At 35.2% G+C, this 12,481-nt stretch overlaps 1 protein-coding gene across 1 annotated transcript; it reads right to left on the minus strand.

Annotated features, from left to right (window-relative positions):
- Nucleotides 1-7,701: 7,701 nt before the first annotated feature.
- LOC120074482 (cytochrome P450 84A1-like) lies at nt 7,702-10,315 on the minus strand. The gene is given in 4 exon segments (XM_039027617.2): nt 7,702-8,403; nt 9,098-9,133; nt 9,136-9,753; nt 9,970-10,315. Coding segments are annotated over 4 exon segments (1,602 nt in total). The 5' UTR covers nt 10,258-10,315; the 3' UTR covers nt 7,702-7,743.
- Between the last annotated feature and the right edge of the window lie 2,166 nt (nt 10,316-12,481).

The raw sequence follows: 12,481 nt of genomic DNA on the forward strand, positions 1-12,481 counted from the left end.
CGAAGCTTTTGCTAAACGTTCACGGAGCTTCTTCTAAATGATTGGGCATCGTCTATACGATGGACTTGTCATCTCCCACTTGTTCAATCGTTTACACGATTGTTCTTCTTCCAGTTTCGTCCTCCAACCAAGTCCATACAGATCCCACACTTCTGGATTCTCACATCGAGAATACCAAGGTAGCCATTGTGGTGGTGTCGTACTCAACTCGACATAGTCGAGGTTTTTGGAGGCCATTCGATGTGTACGCATTGTTCGTGTGGTGGTTGTTGTGTTCGTGATCTTGGAGATTGCTATGTTTGTGGTCACTGTGATCGTGCTGTGTTGCGATTGTAGTGTTCAAGTGTTCGGGTTTGCAGTCTTGTTGATTGTTGTGCGTTCATGATCGAGGGTGTTTGAAGATGAGTCTTCAAAGGTATGTAGAATTCTATCCCTTGATATTTGTAAAGCATGCTATAATTTCGTATTGTACATGACTTGTATGTTTTCGTTAGTTGTACTATAATTGTTGTTGTTCAAATACGATTGAAATTTGGGACGATCTTTCCACTGCTCATGAAAATCCTCATGTCCGATTTCCTTCACTGAATCCCAAGAACAAACTGAGCCTCTTCCAAATCTTTCATTTGGAATTGGATCACTAGCCAGTTCCTAACTAAAGTCAGTAAAGTAAGCTTACGTCATTCCCAACGAGTAGGATATCGTCTACATACAAAATTAAGAAAACTACTGAACTGTTGATGATTTTCTTGTAAACACAAGGCTCATCAACGTTTTGGTCAAAGCCATAAGATTTGATCGCAGTATCAAACCTTATGTTCCAAGATCGAGTGTTTTAGTTCATAAATGGACCGATCCAGCTTGCAAACCTTTTGCTCTTGACCTTGGGCTATGAATCCCTTGGGCTGCACCATATAAATGGTCTTCTCAAGATTGTCATTTAGAAAAAGTAGTCTTAACATCCATTATCATATCTCATAGTCATAATATGAGGAAGTGGATAGGAGAATGCAAATAGACTTTAGCATGGCAACAGGCGAGAAAGTCTCCTCATAGTCGACTCCATCTACCTGGGTATAACACTTTACCACAAGTCTAGTCTTGAAGGTTTGCACCTTCCCATCAGCAACCCGTTTCCTCTTGTAGATCCATTTACAACCTATAAGTTTAACCCCATCAGGTTGATCTACAAGATCCCAAACTGAAGTACATAAACTCCATCTTGAGATCCATGGCTTTGACCCATTCATCTCTGTCAACATTCTCCATTGCTTTCTTGTAAGACAACGGATCCTCAACCTCGCCATCAGTTACCATAGCCAGGATTTCAGTTAAATCCATATAGCAAATAGGTGAGTTCACAATCCTCCCACTATGTCGAGGTTTCCTCAACATTTGAGGTGGATTTGACCTACTAAATGAACCTACATCAACAACTCTTGTTAAGGTAGCAGACTCTTCAACAACTCTTGTTGAAGACTCAGTAGTTTCTTTGGAAAGCTCATTCAACACGATTTTTCTTCTAGGTCTGTGCTCCCTTATATGATCATCCTCAAGAAAAGTAGCGTTTGTCAATACAAGCACTTTTTTTTCCTTAGGATCATAAAAGTAACCCTCTTTGTCCCTTTGGGGTAGCCTACAAATAGGCACAACCTTAAACGTGGTTCCGGTTTCTTAGAATTAGCCTCAAGCACATGTGTTGCGCAATCCCAGATACGAAAATGACGTAAACTAGCTTTACGATCGTTCCACAACTCCAAAGGTGATCTGACAACACTCTTAGAGGGAACACGGTTTAGGATGTAAGTTGCAGTCTCTACTGCAAAACCCCAAAACAAGTCCGGTAAGGAAGCGTAACTCATCATTGACTGAACCATGTCCAACAAGTTTGATTTCTACTCTCCGATACACAATTCTGCTAAGATTTACCAGGTGCTGACAGTTAAAAACAATTCCATGTTCTATCAAATAGTTCTGGAACTTAGAATCCAAAAACTCTCCACCTCGATCAGATCGAAACGTTTTAATCGTAAAATTGCTATATATAGATAGATCTCTTTAAAAGAGCTATATTTAACCTTTTCACTGAACTATCTCAATGTCTCCAAAATTATATCCTAATATCTACTCATATTATTCTCTAGATAAAGCATATGTTAGGATATATTTGAAATGCATTTTCAAGTGTTTAATTTAAAAAATAAGTCATTTTGAAAAAATTGTTGTGTTTGATAACCACCTAAAATAGCTTTTGAAGAGTATTTTCAACAAATTTTGTCAAAAATATTTTAATAAGAATGAACTTTTGAAAAACATTTTTTTTTCAAGTCAATCCAAATGGGACCTTAATCTATCTAATTAGGAAAAATTGAAAATTGAAATTAATTATCAACTATTTGATTCTTGCCTTTCACTCTAATTTACATTAACAACTAATTTTAAGGAAGTCTTATATAGCGTGTAAAAGTGCATTAACGATTTTAAAACAAAAAGTTTAATGAAGAGTATATATTTAGTTAAGAAAGTTTTGGTTTTAAATTGATACAATTCTTATTTATTACTTTATAGTTTTAATTTATATAACTCTAAAGTTTAGGAGTAAACATTAATTGCTATTTGCCAAATAATTATTTTTAATACAATTAGAGATAGAATGATTCAAACCACAATCCTCGCGGTTACTAGCACACTCTTACATCAATTCAACTATGCTTCTTTTGGCTATTTACCAATAGATTTATAGATTTGTGGTGCCCACCAATTAAATAGATTCAATGTGTTACATCAATGTCTAACTTTTTCAATACACACAATCAGAAAATATACCTTCATTTTCAGCTGTGTTTTTTTTCTCATTCTTATTATGTTTTACATCAATGTCAGCTTTCTCATAATGTCCAACGTATGCATTTGATCTCCTCACACATTGCAAGAAAAAAAAAATGTGTTATTAGCTCAAATAACATTTTTCTTCTTTTTTTTCTATAAAAGAAAAAAAAAAATCTTTCAAACTTGGTCTAGTATTTGCATTTTTATTTCCTATACTTTCAATTGTCCAATTTTAGTCATTTGACTTTTAATACCTTAAATTTAGTCCCCAATGCTACTTTATTATTGATATTTTAAAGAACATTTTGGTATCTATAACATTTTTACTAAAAGTTCTGAACATATATTCATATATTTTATTTTCTTACATGAAATTATTATTATTATTATTATTATTATTTAATCAATTTTGAGAGATTGAATTTAAGATTTATTGAAAGTACGAGACTAAAATAGAACAATTGAAAGTATAAAAACTAAAATTAAATAAATTTCAAAATATGGACCGATACTTTAACAACAAAGGAAAAAACCCATCAAATTTCATGGAATTAACCCATTTCAATTTATTCAAAGGATAAAAAAGGAGTCCATAAACGCAAAATGCAATTACTGGTTGGAAAAAAAAAAAGAAAACAGAGATTGAAATGGACATTTTTACATCCATATATACAATCATCAAACCCACCCTGATTTTCATATGATTTTTGCCCATTCCTTTATTGTTTTTGTTTTTGGTTTTCTTATAATTGTTATTAATAATTTTGGTAATTAAAATAAAAGATTCCATTCCTAAGTTGTCCTTCACAGGAGTGGACGGAAAAAGTAAAAGGATATTGTCCTTTTAGAAACTATTTAGGAAAATATTGTTGTTTTCAAACTATTTGTAAAAATATTGTTGTTTTTTTTAAAAAAATAAGTCGAGGGTTAAAAATTCGACTTAGGACCTTCCTTTCATTTGTATGTCGAACTTTGAACCCTCGAGTCCTTCCTAACATTGTTATTGAATCTGTTTAATTATCATTCCGGAGACCTTCCTCTATCAAAAGGTCGTATTTCTAAATTTTCATAAAATCCCCCTCGAATTCCTTCCAAAGCTTGTTGAATAATTTTTACGGATTTTGTCATCTCAGCAAGTCTGACTAAATAACGAGCTAATGAATCTCCTTCTTTTTGCCACTGAACTTCCCAAACAAATTCGAGAGCGAGATTATGAGAGAGAGTGAGATTATGAGAGAGCGAGATTTTGAGAACGAGAGCGAGAGCGAGATTTTGAGCATGAGCAAGAGCGAGAGACAAATTTCCCTTTTTTTTTCCTTTTTAATTATTACACATTCCACCTTCTTCTTTCTAATCCTTTCTTCTTTTTTTTTTCTTTTTTAATTTTCCATTTTATAAAAATAATTTATTATTTTATTTAAACTCTAAAAAGAATAAATTAAAAAAATAATAACTCATAAAAATAAAAAAAATTTAAATTAAATATCTCATTTATATAAAAATAATTACAAAAATCAATGTGTCCCACAAGGCGGACTTCGTCGATTTTGAGCTGGTTGTCGTCGTCAACTTCGAACTTGAGGTTGCTCGGGTTCTTCTTGATGTTGCTCTGGTACCTCTGCAGGCGCTTCATAATATAAATATTCATTATGCTCTCCACGACCCCGACCATGTCCATGCACGTATGAAGACGAAGGACCAGCCTCTGAGTCATAATGTCTTGAACCAAATGCTGGCATCATCTTCATCGGACTAACATAATTAGTTTGACTCTACGTCTGCATCATAGGGGGCAACTCTTCCACATTATGTGCAACCTCATCAAACTCACCCTCTTCCCGAACAGGTCCTCTACGTCTAGGAGCTGGTGGAGGAACAATAGGTATATCGTACATATAATGAATTTCCTCCATATAGCTTTGGTTGTCACTACATATAGCAAGAACCTAGTTCGGATCATTCGCAACCTCACGGAGTCTACTGTTGTTCGATCTCTATGAATTATAAAACAATTAGACAATATTTAAAATAAATTTAAATTAAAAAAATAGATAATATTCATTCATTTACCAGATGACCCACAGCTGCTCTCGGACGAGTGACGTAGTGCCTTGTGATATTATTATACCAATGAATATATTTTGGAGTGACATCTGTGTTAAACTGTTCAAGAGAAACCCCCACTGCAATAAACCTTGCACGATAGTGCCATCGCACTACCAAATGTGCAACTTTTTCGGACCAATCTCCAGTCCTTAGGTCAATATCATGCAGTACGGGTTCAGTATTACAAGACGATAGGACATCCTGCTGAAAACCGAATTGTCTCATCACCCTGTCAGGAAGATGCCACTCACCAATGTTGGAAATTGCTCCCAAGCCCATAATTGCAAAAGTATGAGAGGCCCAGCTATCTCTCGAACCTCAGGTCTTGTTGCTTTGCATAGTTGTCTATACAACCATGCCAAGCATGCTCCACCCCACGAATACCGCCCCGCATCATGGAGGTTAGCTAACAGTGGCAGGAACATCAAGTGAACAAAATGACTTGATTTATCTGAAAACAGACTTCCACCCATCATTTGTAGTATATATGCTCGCGCATATCTTATGACGGTTTCCTCGTCTGCATCATCTGTGAGCTCACGAAATTTTGTTCCTAACCATATTAAACTTAACCTCGATCTTTTAATCTTGTCAGCAAGTGGGGTCGCACCGAGGTACAGTTGACAAACTTCTAACCAGTCGTCGTACATCACTCCGGTGACCGACTCACCGTCAACAGGTAACCCCAACAACACTTCTATGTCTTGTAGAGTGATAGTGCACTCTCCAACAAACATATGGAATGTATGCATCTTGAGCCTCCATCTCTCGACCAAGGCTATGATCAGATGATTGAGGAGAGTAACATTCAGCATACATTGACAATTTGTAAAGTGATAGTGTACACTTCTATGTCTTGTAGAATGATAGTGTATTGTTCCTGTAACAAGTGGCAAGCATTCGGCATTCCATGTTCGCATTTTATGGCCGTTTGCTCACATTTTAACATGAACTACAGAGATTTTATTGAGGATTACTACAAATTGTCAACGTATGCTGAATGTTACTCTCCTCAATTTCAACCTGTACTGCATGAAGATTACTGGATCACGCACCCTAATATGCCCGTCTTACATCCTGATCCATCGTTGTTGAGAAGACCTGGTAGACCGAAAAGTTCACGTTATCACAACGAGATGGATTGGACAGAACCAGCCACTCGACAACGATGTGGATTTTGTAACCAGTTAGGGCGTAATCGAAGGAAATGTCCTTCGTTATTAAGACGGGCTCCAGATAGTTGGGATTGAATAATAAATAATTTTTTTATTATATATTCATTTTATTGTATATTCAATTTTTTTTATTATAATTTATTGTATATTCAATTTTTTTTATAATAATCTACTGTATATTCAATTTTTTTATAATAATCTACTGTATATTCAATTTTTTTTTTTTTTTTTGTAATCAATAAAGTTTTACATTATAATAATCTAATATATTCAATTTATAGTATAATAATTTAATATATTCAATTTATTCAATTTATTGTCTAATGATTATTCAATTATAGTATAATAATCTAATATATTCAATTTGTTGTCTAATGATTATTCAATTATAGTATAATAATCTAATATATTCAATTTGTTGTCTAATGATTATTCAATTATAGTATAATAATCTAATATATTCAATTATAGTCTAATGATTATTCAATTATAGTATGATTATTAGCTCTTTTTTCTCTTTTTTTTATATATATTTCTATGGAAAGTTCAAATAAAGTGAAGACTCTCGCTCCCTCCTAAGAACTCGCTCTCTCACTCTCACTCTTGCTCTCTCCTAAGATCTCGCTCTCTCCTAAGATCTCGCGATCTCGCTCTCGCTCTCTCCTAAGTTCTCGCGCTCTCGCTCTCGCTCTTTCTCAATATCTTGCTTTGTCTGTTATTGTTGTTATTTTTCCATTAATGATTACTAGCTTTCATTTCTTCTGGAACAATCACAAACACTTTTTTTATTATGGATCTACTACCAGAAACTCAATGTGTAATCTTAGCATTCAATGTGTATTCCTGAATAATCTCATTTTTCAATTATTCAACCATTTCATTTTACCAAGTTCAATGTTAGTCAAATTAGTCAATATAAACTAAATCTCGCTCTCTCCAATATTCTCACTTTGAATCTCGCTCTCTTCTAAAATCTCACTTCGAATCTCACTCTCTCTTAAAATCTCGTTCAACATCTCGCTCTCTCCTACTATCTCGCTTTGAATCTCGCTCTCAATCTGCTTCAGCCCACTTATCTTCTTAATCGCTTTGAAGTTTCGACATGTGTGTAACCTTCGACAACCTAATATACAAAATTTTGTTCGTAGACAAAGCTAATTCGAAATTTTCTTTCATTCCAAGACATAACTTGTATCATATTCGTCTGGAGTTCGCTCCTAGAAATATAGCCATCCCACCCCCTCACGTCAATCCCACAAGCCTCCGTCTAATTTGAAATGATAACAAAATGTATAGGTTATTAGAACCAGCTCGATTACACAGATACATATAGTATATCATCATCTCATTACTTTATTTCCTCTTTGAGGGAAAAAGAAAAGTAATAAACCTGCAATCTCGAGGGTGGATGTGTGTCGAAACTTCAACCTTCGACAACCTAAGCGAGATTCTCGAGATTTCCCTTGTCGAGGGTTGAAGTTTCGACCTATGTATTGTTTCCAAGTTTTTTTTTGTTTGTCGAGTTCTCAACGTTCGACCTCCACATTAGTCGAGTTCTCAACGTTCGACCTCTAGCCTCGAACTCCCAAAATAACAATATTTTTCTAATAAGTTTCAAAATAACAATATTTCTCTAATAAGTTTTGAAAACAACAATATTAATATTAAAGGTCCGGAGTGGACACAGAACCCATTTCGTGGGCACCGCCACAAGCCGGGTCGCTCTCGGATCTGTGAGCCCGAAGGAATCGGTCATGTCCATTTCGCTTGGCTTCATCCCGTCGGGCAGTTCCCAATTGAAACAGTGCAACAAGTGGGCCACCGCCATCTCAAGTCCGTACAAACCCAATTGCATTCCGGGGCAAGATCGACGACCCGACCCGAACGGAATGAACTCGAAATTGTTCCCTTTAAAATCCGGGACTCCCTGTTCCAGAAACCTCGCCGGCCGGAATGTTTCGGCGTCGTCCCATGACGCCGGATCCCTCCCGATGGCCCACGCGTTCACCATGACCCGAGATTTCGCCGGAATGAAGTAGCCAGCGACCACCGCATCCTCCGCTGTCTCGTGGAGGAGGAGCGGGATCGGCGGGTGCAGGCGAAGAGTCTCTTTGAGGCAGCATTTGAAAAAGGTCAAATTCTCGAAGTCGGATTCTTCGACACGTCGTTCGAGACCAACGACTTGGGCGAGTTCTTGCTGGGCCTTCTTTAAATCTTCTGGGCTTCTCATTAGCTCCGACATGGCCCACTCTATCGCCGACGCTACCGTCTCCGTTCCACCAAACATAACATCCTGCCGTTTGTATTTTAATTTCCAACAAAATTAAAACGGGTTCACACAATAGTAAGAAAAATAGTAACTTGATTTGTCAAATCACAATTTTCTTTTTTCATATATATATATTTAAAATTTTCTACCGAATATTTAATATTGTCAAAAAGAAAATAAATGGTTGCAGCAGAGCTAACAACAAAATATTATTCTTCACAACCACCAAGAAGCAACAGCCTATTTTGTGGGGTTTTTCCAAAAAAAAAAAAAATCTGTTAAGAAAAATAGATTCTTAAAAGAAAGAAAAATAGATTCTTAAAAACTTTGGCCAACAAGAAAAGAAAGCTACACAAGAGAACCCAGAAATTTCTAAAAACGTAAGTCTACAAAACAAAAAACGTGACGTGTAAACAAAATAAATTTATAGTAATTAAAGCCTAGGAACTCTTGGGAAAAAGTCAAAATATTAACTGTAAAATTGGGGGAAGAAATATATATAAGGGTAGAAAAGAAAATATATATATATATATATGATTCCTTCAGATGAAAGAGTTGCCCAAAATAAAACTCGATTAAATGCCATATTATGTATTGCCCAAAAAAGTAAATATTTTTTCCAACTTTTTTCCTAGTGGGGCAATTTTGTAAATGTTGACTATGATCACTATGATTTATGAAAGGTTAATATATTTGATACTGAACTAATTTTAATTACCATGATGATAGCTTTGATGTTGTCACGGTTGAGTTGAAATTATTTTGTAGATCCTCCGATGTATTTGATGCTGTTGAATCCTCACTGTAAAAAGCCAGTAACTCATCCACCATATCACTATCAATCTCATGGTCTTTGACGTAATTTGGTAATTTAGATGTGGTTTTTTTTCTATTTGTGTGATCGTCGATTATGGAGTCGATAAATTTATAGAGCGATCGACGAGCCTTCACAAGCCTGTTGTTTAAGCCTTGAGGGTCAATCCAACCGAGCATCGGAATAAAATCCGTGATATTGAAAGCTCCGAAAAGTTGAGAGAATTCTTGCAAGATTCTTATAAACTCGTCTTGACCTTGCTCCGCGCTAGTTCCAAAAGCGGCTCTATAAATAATATCTCTTGTCAGCTCAAACACTAGCTCCCCGATGTTCACGGCGGTTCCTGTCCGGACAGCAACTTTTCCAATGGTGTTGTCCACCTCATCTCGAACAGACTCCCACGATTCAGCTCGCTTCCGGCTGAATAATTTCATGACGCAAAGCTTACGCATCTGCCGCCAGAATGGGCCGTAATGAGCGAAAGCCATGTCGGCACGGTTGTATGTTAAGTAAGCTATGGCAATGGTGGCAGGACGGTTAGAACAAATACCATCATGTACCTAGTTGACAATATAAATAAATATATCAATAAAACATTTCACTTCGATTTTTTTTTTCATTTTTAAAAAAGATAATTGTGATTAATCTAATAATTAATAATTAAATATATAACAATTTTTTTTAAAAAAAAGAAGTTTGTCAACCTCAAATTGAATGAACAAAAAAAAGTGTAGGACAAGATTTTGTTTGAGAGTAGTTTTGAATATAAGAGGAACCTGAAGAACTTGGCGTGCGATATCGGGGTTGGAGACGGTAACCATGTGAAGGAAGCCCATGCGCATATGGAAGATTCCGCCGTAGCGGGCGGCGAGACGGGCGAGTCCACGATGGGTGAGCTGATCCATCATCAGCATGTTACCGATGAAGGGGAGGCCTTTTGGGCCGGGTGGTAAGGGTAGTTTTCGCCGGAAAGGTGGGAAAAGCAGTGTAAGAAGAAACAGAAGAGGAAGTGTGAAAAAGAAAAGCATATTGAGAGGTTGAAGAAGAGAATATTGAGAATCCATATGGAGTTTGAAACAGAGAGATATTGTATTGTTGCTAAGTTAAAAGGGGATATTTCAATGGGTTTTTATACAAGGATAGTGTGCAAGTATTGAGCTTAATTCTTTTTATTATCAGTACTAATTTGAAACAGAGAGATATTGTATTGTTGCTAAGTTAATTCTTTTTATTATCAGTACAGTAGAGTTTAAAAATTACTACTAATAATAAAAAGAATTAAGCTCAATACTTGCCCACTATCCTTCTTTTCATTTTCAAAGATGTTTTATTCGTTTCTGAATTTGACTATCTACCTACAAAGCCGATAATCACAACATCTCTCTTGCCATATTAATTTTTTTTTTTTTTTTTTTTTTTAAGAAAAAAAGAAAAATCTCTCTTCACATATCCCACACACTCAGGGGCCAGCGCCATGCAATAATATAAATTTGAAAAGTACTTCTAACTTTTTTAATAGAGAAAAATAGTTCTCTTTCGACTAAAGTTAATGTACAATTATTTTTGAGAAATTATTTTAAATGATAAAATATTTACAAAATATAGTAAAATTTTAGAACTATCAATGATAGATGTTGATTTTAGAAGTCTTTCAGTGTCTATCAGCGTCTATCATTGATCGTTCTAAAATTTTGCTATAGCTTGTAAATATTTTGGTTTATTTTTCTGTATTTAAAAATAACCCATTATTTTAATTAAACTTTTAAATTGTTATAAGTGAATCAATTTTAGAATACTTATGAAAATTGTATATGAAAATAGTTCGTGCATCCAATTCTTACCCACGTGTGTAAAGTTCTTCAAGTGTCAAATTAATAAAATGGGTGATTTAGAATTTGATGTATAGATTTTTTTTAAAAAAAATCTTAATTGAGAGTTCAAATTGTTTCACTTATAAAAGTTTAGAGGTTTCATTCATAATGCATGTTGGATAACAATTTTGTTTTTTGTTTTTCGTTTTAGTTTTTAAAATTTGTACTTATCATAATTTTTTACTCATGATTTTTACATTTTCTAGCAGTTAAATTCTTAGCCAATTTCAAAAAACAAATACAAATTTTCAAAAATTATGTTTTTTTTCTAGTTTTTAACTTGTCTTTGATTTGGAAAATACATCTAAAATGTAGACAACAAACAGTAGAAACCAATAAATAGAAGTGGTGTCTATATACTTAATTTTTAAAAATAAAAAATCATATGGTTACTAAAAGAGACTTAAATTATAAACTCACACGATATTTATATCCAAACAAAACGTAATGAAAGGTGTAAGTGAATATCTAAGTGCTATAGACATCATCGCATACATCGCATGCGTCCTAAAACTAGGAGCTATCGCATTTGCATTGGAAAATGAATTGTTGTCGTGTGTGTAGCATGATCGCATAGCTTGAACATAATCTCAGGAAGCGCTAGCTAAAGACCTCAACCCGTTCCTCCGCATACTCATTGTACTTTCGTTGTTATTGACTCTTTTCTCAATTCCGCCGCATGAACTTTATACATTAAACAAACATACAAACCATCGCATTGTTTTATTTGTCACCGTAGAGTAATCGAAGATTACCGTCGCATACTGTTTCCATAGTCCCTGTGTTCGACCCTGGGCTTACCAGGCAACTTAGTAGGATTTATACTTGGATCTTGCTAAGAAAACTTGCATGCACAATGCATATTCCACTATCGCATTCTACACCATTATTTCATCGCATTAACCACGCATCACTTATAGATCCATTTACACCCTATAGGTCTAACCCCATCAGGCAGATCCACAAGCTCCCAGACGTTATTGAAGTACATAGACTCCATCTCCTAGTTCATGGTTTTAATCCATTCATCATTGTCAACATCCTCCATTGCTTTCTTAAAAGACAATGGATCCTCGACCCCATCATTAGAAATGACGTTCTGGGCTTCAGTCAAACCCGTGTAGTGATTTGGTGGGTTCATAACCCTCCCACTACGTCGAAGCAGTCTCAACTCTTGAGCTAGTTGACTAGATATACCGATATCAATAACTCTTGTTGATCTGTCAGTCTGTTCAACAACTCTTGTTGAACCCTTAGTAGACTCAGTTTCACTAGAAATCTCACATAAAACAAGTTTACTTCGTGGTGCATGATCCCGAATGTGGTCTTCTTCCAAGAAAATAGCATTTGTAGAAACAAACACTTTGTTCTCACTCGAAACATAGAAGTATCCACCTCTCATTTTCCTGGGGTAACC

This window comes from Benincasa hispida, chromosome 3 (assembly GCF_027475165.1).
Source record: "Benincasa hispida cultivar pf3 chromosome 3, pf3_genome.v1.1, whole genome shotgun sequence".
Taxonomy (NCBI): domain Eukaryota; kingdom Viridiplantae; phylum Streptophyta; class Magnoliopsida; order Cucurbitales; family Cucurbitaceae; genus Benincasa; species Benincasa hispida.